The sequence below is a fragment of the Phaseolus vulgaris genome, chromosome 8, assembly GCF_051622355.1.
Source record: "Phaseolus vulgaris cultivar YP4 chromosome 8, ASM5162235v1, whole genome shotgun sequence".
Taxonomy (NCBI): Eukaryota; Viridiplantae; Streptophyta; class Magnoliopsida; order Fabales; family Fabaceae; genus Phaseolus; species Phaseolus vulgaris.
The window spans coordinates 55,777,975-55,801,795 of NC_143505.1; the positions used below are offsets into that span (position 1 = coordinate 55,777,975).

The 23,821-nt window shown below is 29.5% G+C and overlaps 2 protein-coding genes across 2 annotated transcripts; one reads left to right on the top strand and one right to left on the bottom strand.

The window, feature by feature from the left end:
- The first annotated feature begins 6,672 nt into the window (after window positions 1–6,672).
- LOC137826426 (uncharacterized) lies at window positions 6,673–8,015 on the top strand. Its single transcript, XM_068632384.2, has 2 exons — window positions 6,673–6,832; window positions 7,352–8,015. The coding sequence occupies exons 1-2, from the start codon at window positions 6,736–6,738 to the stop codon at window positions 7,717–7,719; spliced, it is 465 nt and encodes a 154-aa protein (XP_068488485.1). The 5' UTR covers window positions 6,673–6,735; the 3' UTR covers window positions 7,720–8,015.
- An 8,966-nt stretch (window positions 8,016–16,981) lies between these two features.
- Window positions 16,982–23,522, bottom strand: LOC150025672 (uncharacterized). The gene is made up of 4 exons (XM_090294165.1): window positions 23,183–23,522; window positions 22,995–23,102; window positions 22,015–22,838; window positions 16,982–17,671 (listed from the first exon to the last, which is right to left on the bottom strand). The coding sequence occupies exons 1-4, from the start codon at window positions 23,520–23,522 to the stop codon at window positions 17,048–17,050; spliced, it is 1,896 nt and encodes a 631-aa protein (XP_090150291.1). The 3' UTR covers window positions 16,982–17,047.
- Between the last annotated feature and the right edge of the window lie 299 nt (window positions 23,523–23,821).

Below are 23,821 nucleotides of genomic sequence, written 5' to 3' on the forward strand. Positions count from 1 at the left end.
GTTTTTGCTTCTCTATTATTACCATGTCATTATAAAGAATACTATATATTTATAGATAAAAAAATGTCTTTTTATTGTTTAACATCTTTTTTTCATGTACCATTAGTGATAAAACTTTTATAGCAATATAAGAATAGTTGTAATACTCTTCTTACTTAACCTGGTTATGTAAAAAAAAACTAATCACTAACACATGTGGGTTCTAAGAAAAAAAAAATCAACACATAGAACTTTCTATTTGATAATAGTGGAAGTAAATTGTGGGTGGAAATGAATTGGTTAAAAAATAACCTTTAAAACTGTTAGACTGCACACACATCTTTTTATTTTTTTCTATTTCAATTATTAAACAAATATTAGCATTTAGAGTTAGTTACTTAAATATTATAAATGTAATTATTAGTAAAGATAATTAAACATTCTGTTTTGTTTAATTTAATATATTTTCTTCTTTCACTATTTTATTCCATTTATTTTGATGTTTACCTTTTATTCCAAAACACCAACAAAAACATTGCAACCACTATTCTTCTTTCTAGCGATAAATCTCTCCCTGTGTAGAAGACATGTTCACAAGACAAGTTAAAGTCATTGGCATTTAACAAAAATATAAAATAATTAAAATGAAGATGATCCTAAACAATTAACACGTTGTCCTCCAATCAGATTAAGCAACAAAAGAAATTTTGTAACCATCTTTAAAAGGATGATTAGGCAAAATAACCACAAGCGATAATTTTGAGAGGAGAGAAATTAGTCTTAACTCAACAATATGCTCATTATGTAATGAGGGAGAGGAAACTCTTCAACACCTTCCTTTCACATGCAAAATGTTTATGGTGTTTGGAATCTATGTTGTAGTTGGGTGAGTATAACTTATCCAACTTAAAGAACCTAACGTAAGGAACCTAAGACTTTCAACATTTTTATTTATTCCAAAACATCTCAAAGGAAAACAAGGTCTAAAAGGGTGTGTGAATAACACATATTTGAATAATTTAGAAACATAGGAATAAGGTGATTTTTTAAGGTTTACAGAGGAAATTTTCCATTTAACAGACATGGACTGTATGAAAAGCAAAATATTTTCTGTGTTTTTTCCTATTTGATTGGATGATGTGCCCTCTTGAATGGTTAAAATATTTGAAGTGGTTTTTTACTCTTGTTTATGTTGTGTAATTATGGTTCTGTTCTAACAATGAATTTAGATATGTTTGAGTGTTTTTTTAAGGAGATGTCTGGAATTTAGTGTGCAGGTCCAGTTATCATCACAGTATTTTGCTAGATAGTTATAGTCACTAGTGGCCATCTGTTCTGTGGGTTATAGACATGATATGATGTTATGTGTGACAAAGGCCTCCTTGCAAACAACAGCATTAAACCAGAGTTATATGTTTTCTCTGTTTTGCTGCATACCTGTAAAGTCGTGTTTTTTTTTTTTAATCAATAATGAATAAATTAAATTAAATTAAGAGATATCTCAATCCATATAAATCAACTACATGGTTACACATCCATATAACTTAAACCAAAACGATCATTAAGAGGCTATAATTACGTAAAATAACCCAAAAAGAAACACAGAACTACATTAGCTCACCTACACCCGAAAAGCATACAAAGATATACAGAACAAACTTGCATTACACACAGACTACCCTTTGGTCCTTACTACACCCAAAAAGATACACAGAACTAAAATGCAGTACACATTTGCCAATATCTGGTCCTTTTTTATTTCCTATTCCTTGATAGTGGGAAAGATTGTTGTTCTCTGTACATAATCTTGCAAGAGCGCGGTGAAGACTAATATCTCTTAACTTTTCTTATAGAGTTCTTTAGATACTTTCAACAGTAATTTCCTCTAGGAAATATCTAACTGGTGTGGAGAACTTCTGTTTTGGAAGGCAACATGCTATGTTGCATTTTTTTTTGTTACCCTACGGCGAGGTTTCTCTTTAGAACCCTTTTGGATTCTACTATGTGCATTGCCGCACTTAGCTGCAGGGGTCTGGTTCTGTGGCAACCTCTGCTGCAAGAAAAGCAATGAGATCCTAAGGAAAGCATCAACATCTCTGTTTTTTTATTTAGGTTCCTCTTTTGTTCGGCATGGGGTGTATATAACTTTGATAATCATAAAAAAATTAACTTTTTGATATGAATGATTTAGATATAAATATATATAATAAAAGATAGATTTATAATTAAATAATATAAAAAAATATTAAAATAATAATATTAGGGCTGTATAAAAAAATAAGATTATTAATATATCATTACAAAACAAACATTTAGATTTCTTCTTTATTTTACTATGCTGCTTGGTTTTTTGGGTTTGTTTTGGAAGCATATAATATCTCTTTTTTATATATATGAGCGGAGTATTCTTAGATGTTTCATCTTATTTAATTAATTCAGTATCAATAAAAGAATTCTTTAGAAAGACAAAAACAGAGATTTTCTTTACAAATAATCATATTTTCATTCTTTGCTATTCAACTAAAATATAATAATATTTCACATTTTTTTTAAAAAAACACTGGGGAAAAATTTAGCATGAGAATTCAAAATATACAAAAATTAGTAAAATTTAAATTCCATAAGTATATCATTATAAATGTATCAAATTTTTAAATTCTTTTAATTATTTAAATTTATATATAATAATGCATAATTCTAATTATTGTTTTTCATTAGTAAGATACAAAATAATTTCATATCAACTCATAGTAATTATAATAACAATATTTTTATAAAACTAAATATATGTTCTTATTATTTATTCAATTGTTTTTGCTATAGATTATACTATACTGGTTCATAAATATATTACATTATTAATTTTTTTAGGTAGTTTTTAAAAATTCAGAAATTAGGTATCACACGTTCTACCCACACTTAAGAACACTCTTTCAAAGTTAATAGGTTAATTATTTTTTCTACTTAAATAATAAAAATTTACTCAATTATTATTATAATTTAATAAATATTTTTATAAATATTTTTTTACTTCTTATATATGAAGAGGAAATTGAAACCCATTCTCAACATTATTATTTATTTGGTCTCCCATTTCAATAATAGTAATTTATTTTTTAAAATCATGACATTGCATATTTTAACTATATATAAAAAGATTCTTTGTGTTCCTTTTTCGTCAACTTTATATACAAAAATTAGTAAAATTTAAATTCCAAAAATATATCACTATAAATATATGAACTTTCTAAATTCTTTTAATTTTTCAAATTAAATAAAACGTGATCACAATAATTAAAATTACTAATAATATATAAAAATTTTAATGATATTTTTTGATATAATATTATTATATTATAAGTTTATGTACTTGTATAGATTAAAATGGGGTCTAGATAGTACTTGGAACTGGGATTGACATTAACAATTGTTTTTTATTTCTCAGTTCCTCCTCCTTCATCCTTCTTGTATTCGCTCCTTAGTGTTGGTCATTCCTACACTCCTTTTGTACTCCTCAACACTTCTACTTTTCAACTCTTTGATGCTCAGTCAGGAGTTAACCTACAGAAGGTTCTATGACGATCAAGTCACTACTCTGTATTAAGAGTGTATGATATAATTGATAAAAGCATACTTTATACTCTTGTGTAGAAGACTTATTTATAGTGTTTATTAGTGGACTATTTCATTCATGGGTCGTATCTGTAGGAACTAATTGAAGTAAATAAGAGAAGGCAAAAGGTTGTAGCAACTTATAGAACGTAATGCACAAAATTACAAAACTGATCTTATTCATTTTGATTCACTCAATCATATATATATATATAATAATTACAATTACTGGAATCTATAAACTAAGAATACTAACAGGCCTGTAAATTGACCATTAATGCTATATAACGGTAAAATAGTTTAAGGGTAATAAAATATGAATTAATAATAATAAAATCTGAATTAATAACCAACAGTATCATCTAATATGTATCTTCAATAACACAGTGTTAGCTGATTTATCTCAAAGTTCTCAGATTTATCGGGTGCAGTTTGGATTTATAAGGATATTACCATGATTTGTAAGGTGCTTGTCATATATCCTTGATTTACTCTAATTAATCATCCGATTGGTTGACCAACAATGTTAAGTGACATGACTCATTCAGTCTCGGTATAGTTCATAACAAGATATATTTTTCAATTAATATATAATAAGTTTACAAATATCATCATAAATTGTAATATATTTCTATATACATATGTTATACGAAGAAAACACTAACTTGTAATGTCGTAATCTTGTAACAATAAACTATCAATTCTCTAAATTATATATTATTAATGTGTCATAAATATATTAAATTAGTTTTATTTTTTATTTTTTATGCAGTTTTTTAAAATTCAAGAAATTATAGATGATATGTTCTACCCATAATTAATAAAACTCGTTCAAGGGTAAACTATAATTTAATTATTATTTTTGAAAATTGTAATTCTTTATAAAGTTATTTTTAGTGGCAACAATCATCAAAAGATATTTCTCTTTCGTTTTTAGTATAATAAAAAATCTTTAATCTTAATAAAAAAATTTAGTTTCAATAATTTTGAGTCGACTCCATCGGTATATTTGATCACGTATTTGGTATTTAATATTTGTCACGTATGTTATTTAGAGAGATAATTAACGTTAATTTAGTTTTAACCTTAATAGAAGCTTTTATCTTTTTATCTTATGTTTTTATCTACACAAGGATGGACCATTGGTGGTTATGGCCACTCGGAATTTTTGTTACAGAAAAATTAAGGTTGAAGAACCGAAAACAAAGGTCATTCGAAAAGAAATCTAGGGCCACGTTTATCAATTTTATGATTATAGTAATTATTGAAACAAAAATATATTATTAAATTATAAAAGTATTTTATAAAAAATATAATAAAAATAAATAATTTTTTGATTTTATTATAAATGATTTATTTTTTATATATGTGATTTATTTTATTGTAAGTAGTTATATGAGTTTTTAAAAAAATTGTTACCTAATAGATAAAATTGTAATTACACCAAAGGATACTTAAAAGAGTAAAATTGATTTTTCTTAAAGAGATCCTTTTTATATATTACTAGAGATGTATCTCTTTATATATATATATATATATATATATAATACATAATTAACTTTTAATTTTGGTTTCAGTGTTATTTTCTTTTTTAAAATTTGAAGTTATTAACTTTTGAATTTTCTTTTTTTTATAAAATCCTTTATTCAAAGTCTAAAATATATTTTGGTGTTTAATCTTCAATCTAAAATAAATAAATAATATTTATTTTAATATTTTAAAGAGATATTATGTGCTTATATACACAATATATAGTGCAGCCTCATATTATCACATTAGACTTAATTGAAAGTCTCAAATACATTTTTAATTTTGAGAAAATTATGGGTACATAACTGGAAATTTATATATTTTTTAATTTTAATATGTTTAAAATCACTATCTTAATTTCTTGCTTCAGAGATTTTACTTTTCAAACTTTATAGAGAATTACAATTTCTAACATGTCCTAATAACTAGGACACGTATATTTTAGAAGGACCTATGCTAACCTACTCGTACAGCATATTTTTTTTTTTTGTAAATAGAAAAGTTGACAATAACTAAATATAAATTGGAAAAGTTGAATTTATTTCCCTCGATGAAAAATTGAAAAATTCTTTAAGAACATCTATCCCTCATGTGAATTAATGAATTTGACAAGTTGACAATGAGTTTAATGTAAGTAGTTGAATGGAAATTAAACAACAATAAGAATTAGTAGGTCATTAATCAATTTTAGAACTCGAGATTACTCCGAGAATAGTCATAATATATGCATTTTATTTTATTAGACATATTAAAATTTTATTTGAACATATATGTAAATCTTCATATAAATGATAATAATTATTAATTTTTATTATTAAAAAAATCCCATTAAATCCTAATTTTAAATTCACCACTAGATCGTTTACCTGACATTCTATTAAATACATAAGCCCTTGTACACGCCAATTAAAAAATGTTAACTTATTTTACAATGACAAAAATATGAAACTCTTATTCACATTGGGATAGAATAAAAGCTAAAAAGTTTTTTACCTCATATAGAATTAAATTTTAACTTTTGCTAATCCTCTTTTTAAAGACTTGTGTTAAAGGTAAGTATACACAAATTATTAAAAAAAAATTGGAAAATAAATCTAAAAATTGTAAAAGAACTCGTTTTTTTATCAGAAAAAATAAAATAACTTTATGGTATCCCAACCTTATGCAGTAACAGCCTATACTCTCCACCTCTTACAACTTTTCAACTAAACCCAATACAACTTTTCAACTAAACCCAAAAAGAAATCTGAAAATGCATGTAATGTTATTTTGCTTTGATTGATTTTATACTAATGGTAATATAAGTAGGTGTCTAGTTTCCACTTTGATGAAGTTCATACACGTAATCACCTACAATAATTAATTAATGTGCTTAAATTTCATAGGCTAGAACTTTTTACCATTGAAAATAAGAAGGAAGATTAGCTGGTGATGAAGAACATAACTCGGTTCTTAAGTTGAGAATAAAGTCTGAATGAGTACGCTACGGCGCCATTTAAGAACAAGGTCCCAACTTCTCCCTCTTTCCTTCTATATAATGACTCTGCATTCTCACTAATTTTCTCATCCTTCCACACTAAACACATTTCCTTTCTGTTAATCTGCTATTGCAATATGGCTTTCAAAAGGAAGATATCATTACTTATCCCAACCCTGTTCGCCATTTTCCTTTTCCTCTCCTCAGATGTGGCAGCAAGGGAATTGAAAGAGAGTGAGCTATCTATCCTTTTACGTACCTTCTTTTTTCATTTGCAACTTTAAAGTAAGAGATAAAGTATAAAATGTTATCAATATGATTTCTTTTATCGTTCAAATTTTATAAACAACTACACAAATTTTGCAAAGCAAACTACTACCTATATATGCATATAAAAAAGTGTTCAAATCATAAATTAAATTAAGAGAGTTAAACTCCAAATCAATTTACCAGGTTTTTGTAAAGATAATTTTTTTAATAGATTTTTAACACACACACACAAAAACACACACACAGACATATATATATATATATATATACATAAAACAAAATGACCATTTGAAAGAGATAATTGGGTAGAAAAACACATATGTGTGCCTTTCTTAATGTATTTTTATGTAATATCATTAAAACATTTTTCAATATACAATATGTTTACCATAAAGGGTTTCTTAATCTTTTTCATTCGGTCATAAGGAACTCTCCTTCTAACCTTTTTATGTTTTATAAATAATCATGGTGGTGGCTTCCCAGTTTCTGGTCGCGATCGTCGTGCGTTCTCTGGCGATGGTGGCTTCTTGGGTGGTTCCTACGGTGGTGGTGGATACTTTGGCCCCTACCGTGGTGGACCTGGACCTTTCGGTGGACCTTTCGGTGGACCTGGACCTTTCGGTGGACCTTTCGGTGGACCTGGACCTTTCGGTGGACCCTATGGTGGTGGGTACGGTTTCCCCTACTATGGAAGATTTGGTTCCGGTGGATTCGGTTCTGGTGAATTTGGACCTGGTGGTGGATTCAATAACTTTCCTGGTGGTCGTGGTGGTAGTGGTGTTGGATTCGGCAACTTTCCTGGTGTAGCCGGTGGGTTACCTAACAATCCTGCTGGTGGAAGATTGCCGTGATAGGTATTATCAATATGGGGATGTAGCGAGAGAGTTGAGAGAGTGCAATTCTACGTACTTAATAATATATTTCATCAATAAAATCTCTTGATGTTATGAGAGGCATGGATGGAAAGACAGCAAAGATGCATGCATGCATGCTTTGTCTCTTTTCTCCTCACCTTTCTTACCACAAGGAGATAGGTTTCAGCAATAGGTTTTTACTTTATGCCTGTGATCTTTGATTAGTTTAAGAGCATACTTAAATATCTGCTGTACAAATAAGTTGTCTTCAATCCTGATTTTTTCTTCTGCTATTACTATCTATCATCATCCTCTTTGCTGTTAAGTTTCTCCTTAATTCACTCTGTTTATCATATCATTACAATTTACAGCCATGTGTATTGATTCAGAAAGCAGATAAATTAGAAAGCCTAAGCTTAATCTAACAAGGTCAACGCTGCAGTATTTAATTTCCCCATTATGCCTAACTTAAATGAATAAGGACTAAAACATCTTAGATCATGAATATTGTATAAATGTCAAGAATAATATCATATAAATTAAAAGTATCCTTAATGAACAAAAAAATTAACAGGTAAATATTAATCCTCATTTTTAGTCTATTCAAGACATGCCAGAAAAAAGTAATCAATGTATGATTAGTTTGTTAAAAAGAAGAAGAAAAAGGAAGCTAATAATCGCTAAGGAACCAATATCACATAAAAGATTTAAATTATGTTTCGTATGACATTTTTTTTGTCATTTTTATTTTAATTATAAAGCATTTTTTTAATTAGATTTTTTTATTGAAAATAAATAAATTAGAGTATTAGAGGGATATTAATAGAATAATTGTTTTTAATTAGAAACTGTTTGAAGATTTATTAATTTGATTAACACTAATTACCTCTTGAATGAAAATTATTTTGACAATAGTAAACAAAAATATGTAAATTAATTTAATCATATTAATTTTAAAGATAAAAAAATCTATAAAAGTACACAATATATACATTTTGATCTTCAACTTTTAAAATGTCAAAAATGATTTTGAACTAAAATAAATATTTTACATATATTAATTATATACTATATTATTATAGTTAAACATATCTAATCACTAATTACAAAATATAAAATATTTAAAAGTTTCTAAATAGTTTTTCAGTGAATTTTTTAAGATAATAAAAAAGTAATTGAACATAATTCTACAACGTCAACATATATGTAAAATAATAAAAAATATTTTATAAATACTTTTTTATTAAAATTTGAAACATAAGTACAATTTAAAGTCAACACTTTTAAGAGTTACAAAATAATTTAATCAATAAAATAAATAAATCTGACTTACAATTGTATTATAATGTACAATATAACTCAAGAAAATTAAGTTTGAATTAAATTATTAAATATTTTTTAAAAATTCTATACTATTATTTGATCATATTTTTATAAAATTAAAAACCATTTATTTAAATAGAATCAAATAATTTCAGTGTATATTAAAAGTATTTTAAAGGTAGTGACATTTGTGTACAATTTAAGGTCTTTGTATAGCATTCAAAGGTATTTCTTTCAATGGTTTTTAATTTAGATTTATGAAAGTTGATTTTTAACCTAGAGGCAAGCTCATAACACCTTAGAATACCTTTGATTATAAACACACTTTGATAGTTATCTTTACACAAAAAGAGGATATCATCTGCAAATTGTAGCATAGATAATTTTGTTCAACAAGGTGCTTTGAAGTCTTCAAATACAAGAGGAATGCTTGAAGACTTTGTTGCCAGTTTTGTGTGTGTGTCTAGTAGTCTTTGAATTGTTAATCCACGCTTTAGGATGATCCAAGGTTAATTGAATCTTAATCCTTTTGAAAAATATGAGTTTTCTAAAGAGTGTGAAATTTCAACCTGTTGAAATGTCGATTCAACCGATTGTTTGACACTTAGTGGCTTTTAAAATGAGTTTGAAAAGCTTGACTTTGTTTTCACTTTGTTGTCAAACTGATTCAACCAGTTGTTTCAAGAATTCAACTAGTTGTTTTTATGGAAACCTTACCCAGGTGTATTTTATTCCTTTCTTCCTTGAGCATTGTATTTCTGTGTGTACTCGTGTGGTGCAATTTCAGAAGGTGTTTTGGAAATTGTATTTTTTGCCAAAGAGTGGTGTGTGTTCTTGAGGGGTTCAAGATCATTACTCTTGGTGTGTGGTTTGTAATATAGGTTTGATTACATAGTGAATTCTCAGTGGTTAGCTGAGGACTAGATGTAGCTCTTAGTTAAGAGTGAACCAGTATAAACATCTTTTATGAATTTGTCTATCCCTACACTCATTAAACTGTTTTAACTTTGATTTTTCAAATATGTTGGTATAAACAACCGGTTGTTTCGTGAAAACAACAAGTTGATTATCTGGAATCAAACTTAAAATTAGTTTTCTATTTGGCTTAATAGATTTTAATTGATTGATTCTTCATAGCCTTTCACTCTGCCTTCAATACTTGCAAAAATCTTTCAAAAACAATTCACCCCTTTTTGTTTAAGGCTTCTAATTCTAACAAATTCAACCTTAAGCCTACCTACCTTCACACCATTAAGCAAATTCCTCTTAACATCTTGTCTCACAAGTCCTACAAAGCCTTTAACTGCTGTGAGAAAAAAAAAAGGGGTGCAAAAGGGTCACCTTGCCTCAATCCTAGATTAAATTATGTTGTAGGGCTTCCATTTGCTAACACTATCACCGATGCAGACACCAAACACCCTTTAATCTAGTTGGTCTATTTTTCATGAAATCTTAATATTTGTAGCATATCAAATAAGAAATCTCACCTGACTGAGTTATAAGCCTTTTCATAGTCCACTTTCAAGCAAACACCTCTCCTTCCTCTCCTCTTAAGACCCTTTATAGCATATTGGCTATCAAAACGCTATCTAGCATCCCTCTATCCTTCAAGAAAGTAGATTGATTTTCATCAATAACCGATGGTAGAACCTTCTTAATTCTACTAGTTAACACCTTCGAGATAATCTTATATAAGGCCCCAACTTAGGATATTGGTCTATAATTTTCAAGCTTTAAGGGATCACATACTTTAGGCACAAGAGCAACGAAAGATGCATTATAGCCTTAGGAATACTACCTATGTCTTGAAAGTGCCTGACCGCCATTACTATATCCTCTTTAAAGACTTCCCATCTATTCTTTATGAAATTAAAATTAAAACCATTTGTCCCGAATTTTTTTGACCATCACATTACCACATAACTTCCTTTACTTCTTTTGTAATTTATGAGATTAGACTTATATTATCCTCTTTAAATATAGAATTAAACTCAACTGCTCCAAATCTAATCCCATAGTCCTTTGTGACAGAGAATCTATGTTCAAACAGATATTTTGCTTTTGATCTTACCTGTATGTTCAAACAGATTTTTTGCATTTGTTTATTGCTAATATAGTATATATTTTATTATATAAATAAATATATAATTATATTTTAATTGAAAAATAAATATACTAAGTTTATTAATATTTTTATTTTTAAAGTAATTATAATCATAAATATAAATTAAAAATTAACGCGTATATTTATGTAATTATTTAAATATTTATTGTTACCCATTTTGTCTCTCTAAATTATTTTAGAGACACGAGTTGTTAATCCCATTATTTTAAAAGTTAAATAATTAAATGATATATTTATTAACTTTATTGGTAGATTAATTATTTTAATTACAATTTTCAGTTTTTATTTTTATGTTTTTCATATGATATATATTGCACTAATAATTTTATTTTATATCGCAAGTTATTTTCAATTAAGTTTAAAATTAATTATAAATAATATATAATTAAATATATATGAAATATTTGTTATATTAATTACAATATTCAAAATAAGTTGATAAATATAAAAATACACAAAAATAATGATAGGAAATATATTATTATTAATTTTTTAAAGTATAATATTTAAGTAATAAAATAAATATTAAAAATAATATTATTTATAAAGTAAAAGTATAGTATAAAATAATTTTAAAAACAGAAAAATTGAATAAACAAATATGAGATTTTTTTTTATGTTAGACATATAAGAACAATTTTTTTAATGTTATACATTGAATAACAATTTTTATATGCAACATCACATTCTATGAATGTTGTAAAGTAAAAAAAAAAACATTTCCTATTGATTCTGGGGAATGATTTTAAAATGTGGCATACAAATTTGAAAGATATTTTACACTAGCATATGAGAGGAATTTTTTCTTTGTACATAATTAACATAATTAAGCACAATTAAGGCTTAAGTGTGCTAGGAAATTTCTCCACTCTGTCCATATCTTGATGCTTACAATACTTATTTTTTTTATAAAAAATAAAATAAAATAAAATAAAAATATTTTAAAAATATTTTTTTTCAGCAATTAATAAATTAAATGGTTGTTCTGTTCTAATCCATAAGGGAAGTAACCTTGTGATTATGTATATAGGGTGGATACCCATGAAATATCCTGTTAATTTAATTTATTAATTGCTAAAAAAAAAACCTTATACATAACATCATTTCAATATATCAACACCTCAAAGACTAAAAAAAAATCTTACAATCCCCCAAAAATACTACCAAAATTAATTCTAATACTTTCACATAAATAAAAACTAAACTCTGTATAAAAAAGTCAAGATTTCATAAGATACATAAAATAAGACTTTTCTCCATATTGATATATGTATCTTTCTATTCCAATCCAAATTTTATTCAACCTCTTTCCAAGTTTTACTGTATTCCTAATATCAAGAAATTCAACAAACTCAAACCTCTGTTCTTTCAAATTGAGACTCCTTCAGATGAACACTTCTTGGATTCTTTCTTCAACATCTCCTTTTCATTGAAGTTTCTGGAAAATGTCAAAAGAAGATGTGAAAAGACGAATGATGTTTCGCATTTTGCCCATATTCCTCGCTCTCGTTGGTACCCCAAACCAAAATTGTGTTCCTTAACAGCTCATACTATCACTGTAAATAGCTAAGGCTTTCTCTTTCTTTTGAGCTTTATTTGTTTTCATATAGATGTACTGTTCCCAAGGAAAGAAGTGAGAGGATATCAATGGTTTGGATCAGAGTTTTGCAGGAAAGAGGAGGAGAGAATATACTTGTGAACAGTAAATATCCTCTCCCTCAAAATGAAGAGATGTAGAGGGAAAGCCACATCAGCATATGCTATTTACGAATTTACCCTCATTCATTTACAAGGATTTTTAATATTAAAAAACAGTATTTTTTTATTTATATAAGATGTGATTTTTTTTTTCTAATTTTATAGTATATATTTAATATTTTAATAAATTATTTGAAGTTTTTTTTATTTAATTTGTTGTGCGTTTATATTAATATATTTTTTATAATTATTATGTTTTAATTTATTTGATAATAGTTTTTTATGAAATTATTTTCTATTGTTAATTACGTTATATTTTTTTTATTACTATATGGCTTTTAATAATAAAAAATACTATCTTTTATTTATATAAGATCTGATTTATTTTTTAATTTATTTTTTAATTTTATAATGCATGTTCAATATTTTAAGAAATTATTTGAAGTTTTATTTTTATTTAATTTGTTGAATACATTTTTTTTCTAATTATAATTTTTAAATTATATATACTTATAGTTAATATATATTTATTTTCTAATTTTAATTTTTAAATCTACGAAATATGGGAAAGTTGTTTATTTCTAAACAAAAATAACTCATTTCATTATTAAAAAAATTTAATAGGCATGGATAAATTTGTAAAGTAACATTTAACACTTTAAAAAAAAATAAAATCTCTCACAACCATCATATTACTCACAAACTCCCATAAACTTTCCTCACACATCCACCCTAAAATACCCCAATCCAAACAACCTCACTTTCTTCACACTTTCTTCTCACATCCTCATATATCCACTCCCTCAAATCCTCACACACACTTATTTGCTTCAATGAATGTACTGTTCAAAGAGGAAGGATGTGAGTGGATATCCATGGTTTGGATCAAGGGATGTGCAGGGAAGTGAAAGATGTGAACAGTAAATATTCTCTCCCCTCAAAATGAAGAGATGTAGAGGGAAAACCATGTCAGCATCCCTTATTTCCAAATTTACCCTCATTTGAATGTATCACAATGCTTCATTTGAATGTACAATGTTTAAAATATATATAACAAAAACATTTTATAGTATATGTTTAATATTTAAAGAAATTATTCGAAATTCTGTTTTTATTTTTATTTTTGTTATGTTTTTATTTTCTAATTATAGTTTTAATATTATACTTATTTACATTTAACATATATTTTTTTTTTAATTATAATTTTTAAATCTACTCAATGTGTGAAAGTTTTTCATATTTAAACAAAAACAACTCATTTTATTATTAATTTTTTTAATAGGCAAGGATTAATCTGTAAAGTAACATTTCACACTTTTAAAAAAAATTAAAATTCCCTCATAACCATCACATCACTCACAAACTCCCATAAACTTTCCTCACACATCCATCCTAACATACCCCAATCCAAACACCCTTATTTTTTTCACACTTTCCTCACACATCCTCACACATCCACTCCCTCAAATCCTCACACATCCCCTCCCTAATCCAAACAGAGCCTTAGAGAGAGATCAAAGATGGAAAGTGTTTGGATATAGACTTAAATTTCAAAAATATTATTTTTTATTTTAGAAATTATATATAATCACAGTTTTTTGGATTGTTTGATTAAAAAAATGTATAGATCAATAATAAAATCATTTGTGAAAAAAAAATGTTACAAAACAAGAAAATATTATAATGGAGTATGTATTATAAAATCGGACATCACAGAGTATATGGAACCAAATTTCTCACCATCACTAATAGATAGTAGTGCAATAATATATTGTCACAAATTTGTTATTTTATCACAAATAAATACATATTTGTTTAATAAAAACATTTTTCTTTCATAAATTCTGACAGGGAATTTCATAACAAAACTAGAAAGTCACTTAAAACAAGATATAATACTCTTTTTAAGTGAGAAAGAGAGCATAAATAAGAAAACATGTGCTTTAAATGATTTACGTACAGAGATCTCTACTAATTATTTTACTTAAACTTTCCGATTTAAATGAGAGAATAACTACCATGTATAATTTTATCGAATTTTATTTATACTATAATATATGTTAAATATTTATAAAATATCACAACGTTTTTATTTATATAATTCTTGACTTAATATAGAATGAATTAATAACAATAATACAAATAAGTACTAAAGGAAACATAGAAAAATAGAGAAATTTTATTTTTATTAGAAGAAATTGTTCTAGCTAAGAGAGATGTCTCTCAAGCACATCGTGTAATGGAGGTTGGTTAAATTTTGAGGGGGCTCGATCTGCAGAAGATACTCTGATACTCAAGTCAGTAAGATCATCAAATATAATGAGTATAATATAAAATATGAGTTGAAAGTACTCCCTGTGTTATGTATTAGATAATTCTTTCTGTAGAGCGTAATCTGGTATATATAGACCGAGTTGTAACCTTCTCGTCTTTACCCATGATTCTGTCTTAATTGAGTGATTAAGGCTAATTAATTGAGATTCCTTGACTTGTACTTTCTCATAATGTTAGATACACAGATCGAAAAACGACACATAAATGACCAACCATCGGACCAGACCCATGACCTTACACATGTCCCCAACCTCATACGTATACCAATGAGGTTATGGTGAGTTGAATGTCAAAAAATGAACCATTTATTATATTCCATTGAATTATAGGCCCATAGCCATATAGAAATATATGTACATTCAAAATAGAATAAAACAAAATAATGATACAAAAGAAAATAAAAAATATATACATTAACATGTTTCTAATCCCTAGGTAAATTTCTTTAAAAATATTTTTGGCTTAAAGAAAATTTTTATATTCTCAGAAGGTGTTCGAAGTTTTTATTTATTTTACTCTTTGCTATATATATAAAAAAAAAGACCTTAATGTTCTATAACGCCAATAATTAATTATTACGGTTAAACCATCGACCTAGCTACGTTTTTGCAAACAGTTGGTAAGTTTTGGTATTTTAATGTGAGTAAAAGTCTTTAATAATCCGATAAAATAATGGTAGAGAAAATATTTAAAATTCACTTTCTCCACAAAATCAAGGAACTAGATCTAAGAGATGAATAAAGTGGGCTAAATGAAGAACAAAGGAAAAAGAGAAGAAATAGCTAAAACAAATCAGTTTTAAATGAGGTATTATAAAAGAAAAAATCAAAATGGATGACACTGGGAGAATCAAATATATCACCATTGGACAAGATTGAAAAATGACATAAAGGTATAAATATAAGAAAAATGATAATTTGATAATTCTTAGAGTTGTACAATTTTTAATGTAATAAGTTTAAAAATAAATATAAATAATAAAGAGTAAATTTGTGATATAAAAAATTTGAAAAATAACATGAGAGAATTTGAAAAATAACATGAATGTCATTAATAAAAGAATTGTGGGAGCATAAATATAACGTAATATACTAGGTGCAATGACAGATGGGGTGAAAATATTTGCTTAGTTAAAAGCTTAGACATAGGTTATAGATTTAGAGAATATAACAAAGTTTTCATAAACACAATAGTGTATATGTCCAAGAACATGCATCACTAGGACACACAAAAATAAATAAGACACACAAAAATAAAGGTTAATATGTATAACAAAGGTGTTTCTCTATTCTTCCATGCTTATATACGCAAAATATTGTATGTCATTGCATATTCGGATCAATGTGATTTTCTCTTAATGCTAGTAGTGTTAACACCCTTTGGATTATGTAGTAATCCCATAAATTGAGTCTTTCCCATAAATTTCTTTTTTAACTTAAAATTAGCTCACATCCCGAAACCACAAGCTAATTAAATATATACATATCCATGGAAAGATCATCTCTTCACATATCTATCGGTTGCATGAATAATCTGCAGTTGATGCTTGAATAGCATGGAATGTAATTCTAAATCCAAATGTGATTAAATTTTAAAGCAAACATTCATGCTTGAATTTAAAAAAAGAAAATATTTTGAGAAGTTATGGTTTATTCAGACCCAGTTTAGAATTACATCCCACTGAGAATCTAAGAAGCCTCAACACGGAAATTAAGAAGTCATAAGCTATTCTAAAATTACGTTCAACACAGAAATCTAAAATTAAGTTCAACATGCAAATCCAGGTCTAATAAAGAAAAACACAATGTAATAAAGCTACCAGAATGGGAAATGGTTCCAATTGAGCTAGGGCTTTTTAGGCTTCTTTTTCTTGGAAGATGAGCTGCAATTTTTTGCTCCACCAACCCTCTTTCGCACTTCATCTTTTTTCTTCTCCCTCATGTAGGGATTCCCTGCTTCAATTGGAGTTGAATCAGCTGGGTTTCTGTTCGTCCCACAAAAGCTTTCAGAGATATTGTTGTTCAGGGACACTGGAGTTTCACGAGTATGACCACAATGTTGTGTTGAAGTTTCTTCTTGATCAAGCAGGTCACAAGGAGAAGGGCCATTGAAGTTCCCACCAAAGATTGCTGGAGCATGTGATTTTCCAGACAACTTACCTTTCAGGGAACCATAGGTCTGAGATGAACCAATTATATCCATTTTAGTGTTTGAAGATTTACCTGGATTAAGCTTAAGCTTCTGGAGAATTGGATCACTGCCTCCTGTGGCAACACTCAAGTCCATAGATACTCCACGACCAATCTTTCCATTTAGCATCTCTCGGTCAGTGGAATGATCAAAATTCATTTCCTTCAACTGATCAGTCTGTGACTCAGGTTCTACATTTGACATATTATTTTGAGATATTTCTAGTAACGCCTCTAAAGCCACGAGTTCGTTATCTGCCCTAGTGGCGCCATCAATTTCCTACAAGAAGATGGTGTTGGAATATCAGAAGTAATTCTTTTTCCTTGTTCCAGATATACAAAAATGATCACTTACTAAAATAATAATAAGTAAATAAAAAAAAAGAATAAAACAGAATAATCACACAAATATGTTTTAACGTTGAAAAACATTTTTAACTTCAAAAATAAAAATTCAAATACTCAATTTAAAAAATAGCTCTACTATAAAAATAAGATTACGATATTTATTTTTAATAATAAAATAAGTAAAAAATGTTACTTAAATAAAAGTGACAACAAACATATTTTAAATAAAAAGTATTAACTAAATGATGTAGAGAAACTATCAGTTATCCTGTGAAGGAACACATGCATATGATAATATAATGTAACAGATTATTTACGATAGAATGGTGAAAAGAAATAGAGTTTTTTTAATATAAGATTTAAGTATAATACTAACATTACCGGGACACTATTAAATATGATATTGTGGATGCTGTGCAATTCTTCCATGAAACAAGTCGTTTTTTTATGGATTGTAATGCATCCTTCATAGTTTTGGTTTCTCCTTTATGGATTGTAATGCATCCTTCATAGTTTTGGTTTCGAAAGTGAGAGATCCCTCTAATCTTGATCAATACATACTATCTTTCTAGTGGGCTCTCTGTACAATATCATTTTTAAGGTGTTATCTTGTCGTATTAACAAGGTGCTCCTTACAGTTCTTGATGAAAGCCAGTTCTTGATGAAAGCCAATCAACCTTTTTGAAGGATAGAGGGATGTTAGATAATGTTCTTGTGTCTAATGAGGTTATTGAGGACATAAGAAGGTATATGAGGAGTGGTTTATGCTTGAACGTGGATTATGAAAAGGCGTATGATTCGGTAAGTTGGGATTTTCTACTTGATATGTTACATAGGCCAAGTTTTCATAATAGATGGATTAAGTGGAAAAGAGGTTGGTTGGAGTTTGCGACCGTGTCAGTTCTAGTTAATGGAAGTCCTATGGAGGAATTTAGATCATCGAGAGGGTTGATACAGGGAGACCCCTTAGCCCCATTTCTCTTTATTGTTGTTGCTTAATGCTTGGCAGGGCTAGTTAGACAAGCAGTCAAGGCCAACGTGCTTGGAGGTGTGAAGGTGGTGGAGAGGAATGAGGTGGAAGTTTGCGTGTTACAATTTGCTGATGATACCTTGTTTATGTGTGGAGATTCCTTCTCTAATGTGTTCACGTTAAAAGCTATCTTAAGGTGTTTCAAGCTAGTCTCTGGTTTGAAGCCTAACTTCCATAATTCTAAGTTGGCAGGCATAAATGTTGATAGAAATTCCCTTGAAGTTTATGCAAAATCTATAAACTGCTCTCTAATTAGGATTCCTTTTAAATACTTGGGGTTAGAAGTAGGAGGTAACCCAAGGAAGAAGCAGTTTTGGGAGTAAATTTTGAGCAAAATTAGTGTTGGACTTAATGCTTGGAAGGGGAGATTCTTATCGTTGGCGGGAAGAATATGTTGAATCAAATCAATTTTTACAGCTCTACCCCTTTTCTACTTTTTTTTTGGTCGGCAAAGAATAAAATAAATTAAAGGGGACACTTCAGGGGTGACCCAACCCTTATACAAAAACCATCATTTTACCCCTTTTCTACTTATCCTTCTTTAAAGCTCTAAGTTAGTTTGTAATAGAATCATCAGTATCCAAGAAGGTTCCTATAAGGATAATAGGTCAATCTCTTGGGTAAGGTGGTAGAACTTGGGCAAACCAGTGGAGGAAGGCGGATTGGGAATTAAAGATATTAGAAAGTTCAATGGAGCCCTTATAGCAAAATGGAAGTGGTGCCTGATGGGTAAAAGGGATGTGGAAAGAAATTCTAGTATCTAAATATGGCTTGGATTCAGGTCGTAGCCAACCTCTTCTGAAATGCCAATCGTGGTGGTGGAAAGACTTATCTAAAGTATGTAACAAGGGGAAAGGAGATGAGTGGTTCCAAGAAGCATTGGAATAGAAAGTTGGATGTGGAGACAAAGTTAGATTTTGTGGAGACGTATGGGTTAGTAGAAATAGTTTGAGTACTCCGTATCCTAGGTTGTAATCTCTATCTGTGGATCAGGGGTTGATGGTGAGCGAGGTAGGTGAATGGGAAGACTCAGTATGACATTGACGATTAAAGTGGAGGAAGGCCAAATTTGAATGGAAATATGTGCAAGAAGAAGAAATGTTCAGGTTTATATCTAGGGGTTCTCTAATTAGGGAGGCAAAGGACGTGCTAGTGGAAATGGGATGCTATAAGAGAATTCTCCGTGAAATCAGCTTATGAGTGCTTGGCTAATTTCTACATAGACCCTCTAAATGGGGTGTTTAAATAGTTGTGACAAACCAAAGTAATGCCCAAGGTCTTGACTACTTCCTGAGGGTTCTACTGGATAGAATTCCAACCTGTATTAGTTTAATCAAGAAAGGAGTGTTGATTAGTTCACCTGCATGTATCCTCTACCAAGTTTCGGATGAGTCCTCCCAACACCTATTCTTAGAGTGCCCCGTTGAACAACAAGTGTGGTCTCTATGCTTTAATTGGGTAGGCATTGTTTGTACAAAATATGGACTTGAAGAGTCATTTTGAGAACTTCCACTTAACACGAGTTTTAAGCAGAATTTGTTTTGAAAAGGTGTGTGGCCAGCAGTGGTGAGAGGTATTTGGGATCAAAGAAATATTGTCATCTTCAAGCAAGGGGTTATGCCGAAAGAACTTTTCCACGTGGAACAACTTAGATCGTGGATGTAGATGAAATACAAGACATTCTCTTTCAATTATTCCTTCTCAGACTGGTACGTAAACCCTATCCAATGCATTAAAAGTCATATGTAGTGGGGAGGGGTGATGCAAATGGAAGTATAGTTTGGTGGTCAAAAGAAGCCTGAGATGGGTGGGTTAGGCAGATGGTGAAAGTAATGACAGATCATTCTGAGCGTGGACTCAAAGTGAATCAAGCTCAAGGGATGACAATGTGAATAGAAAATTTGTGATTTGGGTTGTCCATGTACGAAGGTACAGTAGTGGGAGGAGCAAAGAAGATATCAGAAAGTGAAAATTAGGTTTTGAACTGTTTCTGGATAATTATGCCGCTCAGGGCCCTTTAAAAGGGCTGGATTCTGAATCTTTATGCAGCAAAAGTAGTACTCTTATGGAGAGGTTTTCTGGAAGAAGGAAGACGAAGGAAGATTGAGTGAGTGTGTGTCAGTAGCGATCTTGAATTTAAGTGAAGCAGTTATGAAGGAGGACATGCTAGCTGGAGTGAGGTGTATGGAAGTCTTGGCTTTGCAGTCTATGAGATGATGTCGGCAAATCCATTTTATTTTGTATGGGTATAGATGGGTAGTAGATTGCGGTTTTGTTGTGAGGCAAAATTATGGTTTTGATGGTTCTGCCTCTATTGCAGAACTCAAAACTCCGCAGATGTTGATGCAAGTTTACAAAGGGTACAGGTGATATGTGCTGAGATAGACTAGAGTTTTTTTAACTTTTTGAAAATCAAATATAACTCAGTTGTGCTTTCTGTCATTGTCTTTTCAGCGTTGTGTTTGCCTATGTTTGGGTACAACAGGTCATGTTTTCTGGCTGTTTGTCGTATGCATCAAACCCTAACTAAAGTAAAACGGATGCTGCAGAGTTTTCATAAGGGTGATGTAGGCTGGAAGCATGGTTTGACATCTTTGCAAAGGCAGAGGTTATGCAGATTTCTGGTTAACTAGGAGGGCCAAGTCATTGCATCATTTTGTTGTTAAACCTAGTTTTTGCAGCATAAGCCAAATCTGTGTGGTTATGTGAAGTAGAGTTTAGGTATTGTAGATGGTTCAGTTATGTAACAATGGAAAAGAAGATGTGGTTTATGGTTAGAATTATTAGGAAGGGAACTAGGTGTGTAATGCTTTGAAACAGGTAAGGTCTATAATGGGTTAGTGTTGTTTTGTTTATTTTGAAAGATGAAAAGGTATGTTTTAGATGTCTAATCCTACACATGATGACGACTTCTTGTCACTTGTATACGAATTGGGATAGTCTCCTTTTTATTCATTTAATTTTTTGTTAAAAAGAAATACCATGGACGTGGAAGCACATGATGAATCATCTATTAGTCTCTGCTATCATATCAATATCCCATCATACCTTAAGTTTGATAGTTCCAATGTATTTGAAAATGACAAGTGACACAACAACTATTACAAGCATTCCAAAAAAAAAAAAAAATCTTAAAATACAATTAAGCCATTTTAAGAAAACTAACTATCATGCAATTTTCTAGTTATGGAAGACTTCATTAGAAAGAAAAATTGAGAAAAAAAAGGACTTTTATTGTTACTTACTTCAGTATGAACTCTTCCATCTTCTCTAGAAAAAGCACTAGTTAAAGGAAGTCTCCGTTCTTCAGTAGAATCAGTTTCACCTGAGCCTTCTTCGATAGGCCATATCAAAGTTTGAGGGGAACTATTTGATGAAAGAGGTAGTTCCTCTTCCAATCTTTCTTCATTTGGTGCAACTTGTGCTAAAGGACTTCCAATGCATAAAGGCATATTTGAAACTCTATTTTCAACCCTTTGGCTGAAATCACTTAATGGTGCATAATCTCCATCTTCATCTTCATCTTCGTCTAGAAGTAACTTCCTCTTTCTTCCTGGCTGACCCTTTTTTTCCAACTTTTCTGTGTCTCCTTCACCAACCACCTTATCTATGATAGTTTCTTGTCTCTGTGAGTCTACAGACTTACTGGAAGTATTTTCAGGTGTTGGTCCTCTTCTGATCTGCTTAGCTATTGGTTCATTATCTTCTCTAAGTATTTCCCTAAGTAAGCGCATCCTTTTAAATTTCTTGGAAGACTTCTTTTGATGAAGATCCTGAATATCATTTTCATTTTCTCCATTCACGTCACTATTCCCTGCATGAACATTATCTTCAGTAACTAACTCTTGAGGTAACTGTTCAGCAGTGTGTTCAGGCACAATATCTTTTTCAGTAATCTGGAGGGCTTTTCCTTTCAGTTTACATGATTTTCTTAATTCTTGCATGCATTGGCTATCTTCATAAATCTGCTTCCCTTTGTTAATGACCTTTGAACAACTTTTATCTTTAGTTGTGACACTGTTAACAACAGGCTCTCCTTCATACTCACAAGCTACGTTACCTTCAAAGCCTGTCTCAAATAAAGAGGAAACTTTTATTCTAAGTTGGGACTTTAAAATTACTGAAATAAAAAATGTTATTTGGATTAATAAAGGTATTGCTATATTATAAAAGAAACTACCTTATGAATATGGTACATTTGATTTAGTTGAATAAATTAACTCACCTTCTTCATTTGCTTGGATTTCTTGGATGAGGCTTGGAGACACATCAGAAGATAAAACATTATTTGATACTTGATGACTGAAATCGTTCTCCGAATCAGGATCAAGGTCTGGAGAAAATAGAGAACATCAAGCCAAAGATTTTAAAATATTGAACAAAATAGCGTTATAGTGATGATTTTGAAGTTACCAATTATTTCATGAATTGAAACCTCAGCATCATTCGTTTCCTCTTCATTTATTTGCATATGATGAGTTTCACTGCTATCAGTATCGGCAGTCAAGTCAATGATTCTGTGAATATGAATTTCATTTCTTGCATGAACACTCTTGTCAGTAAGAGTTTCTTGAATTCCCTCACAGCATGTCCTTTGGTTACTTTGATCACCGATATTAAAGTCATTTTCTCCACAACATAAATTGCAACTCCATGATCGGAATCTTTTGACAACTAGTGGAGGAAGTGATGGTTGTGTCTCAGACCCATTTATTGGAAACGGTAATCCTATGTTCAAGTCTTTTTGGCGCATTTCAGCAACATAAGCCCTGCATTATTAATGAACAAGTGTTTCAATTCTGAACCTAGCATGCCAAGTCATATTTTTTCTTTTTTTACAAAAACCCATGATCTTTGTCCAACTCATTTTTAATTCAAAATATTTTTTCAACAAATATTACTCTATTTAAATATTTTAGACAATGCAAAATACTACATGAAACTATCTATCTCCTGTTTAAATAAGCCTCTCCGCACCACTTGGAATTCAGACATTGGAGGCAAGCCTCTCAACACAACATGGAATGGGTCAAGGCTACTGGCAAGATTATT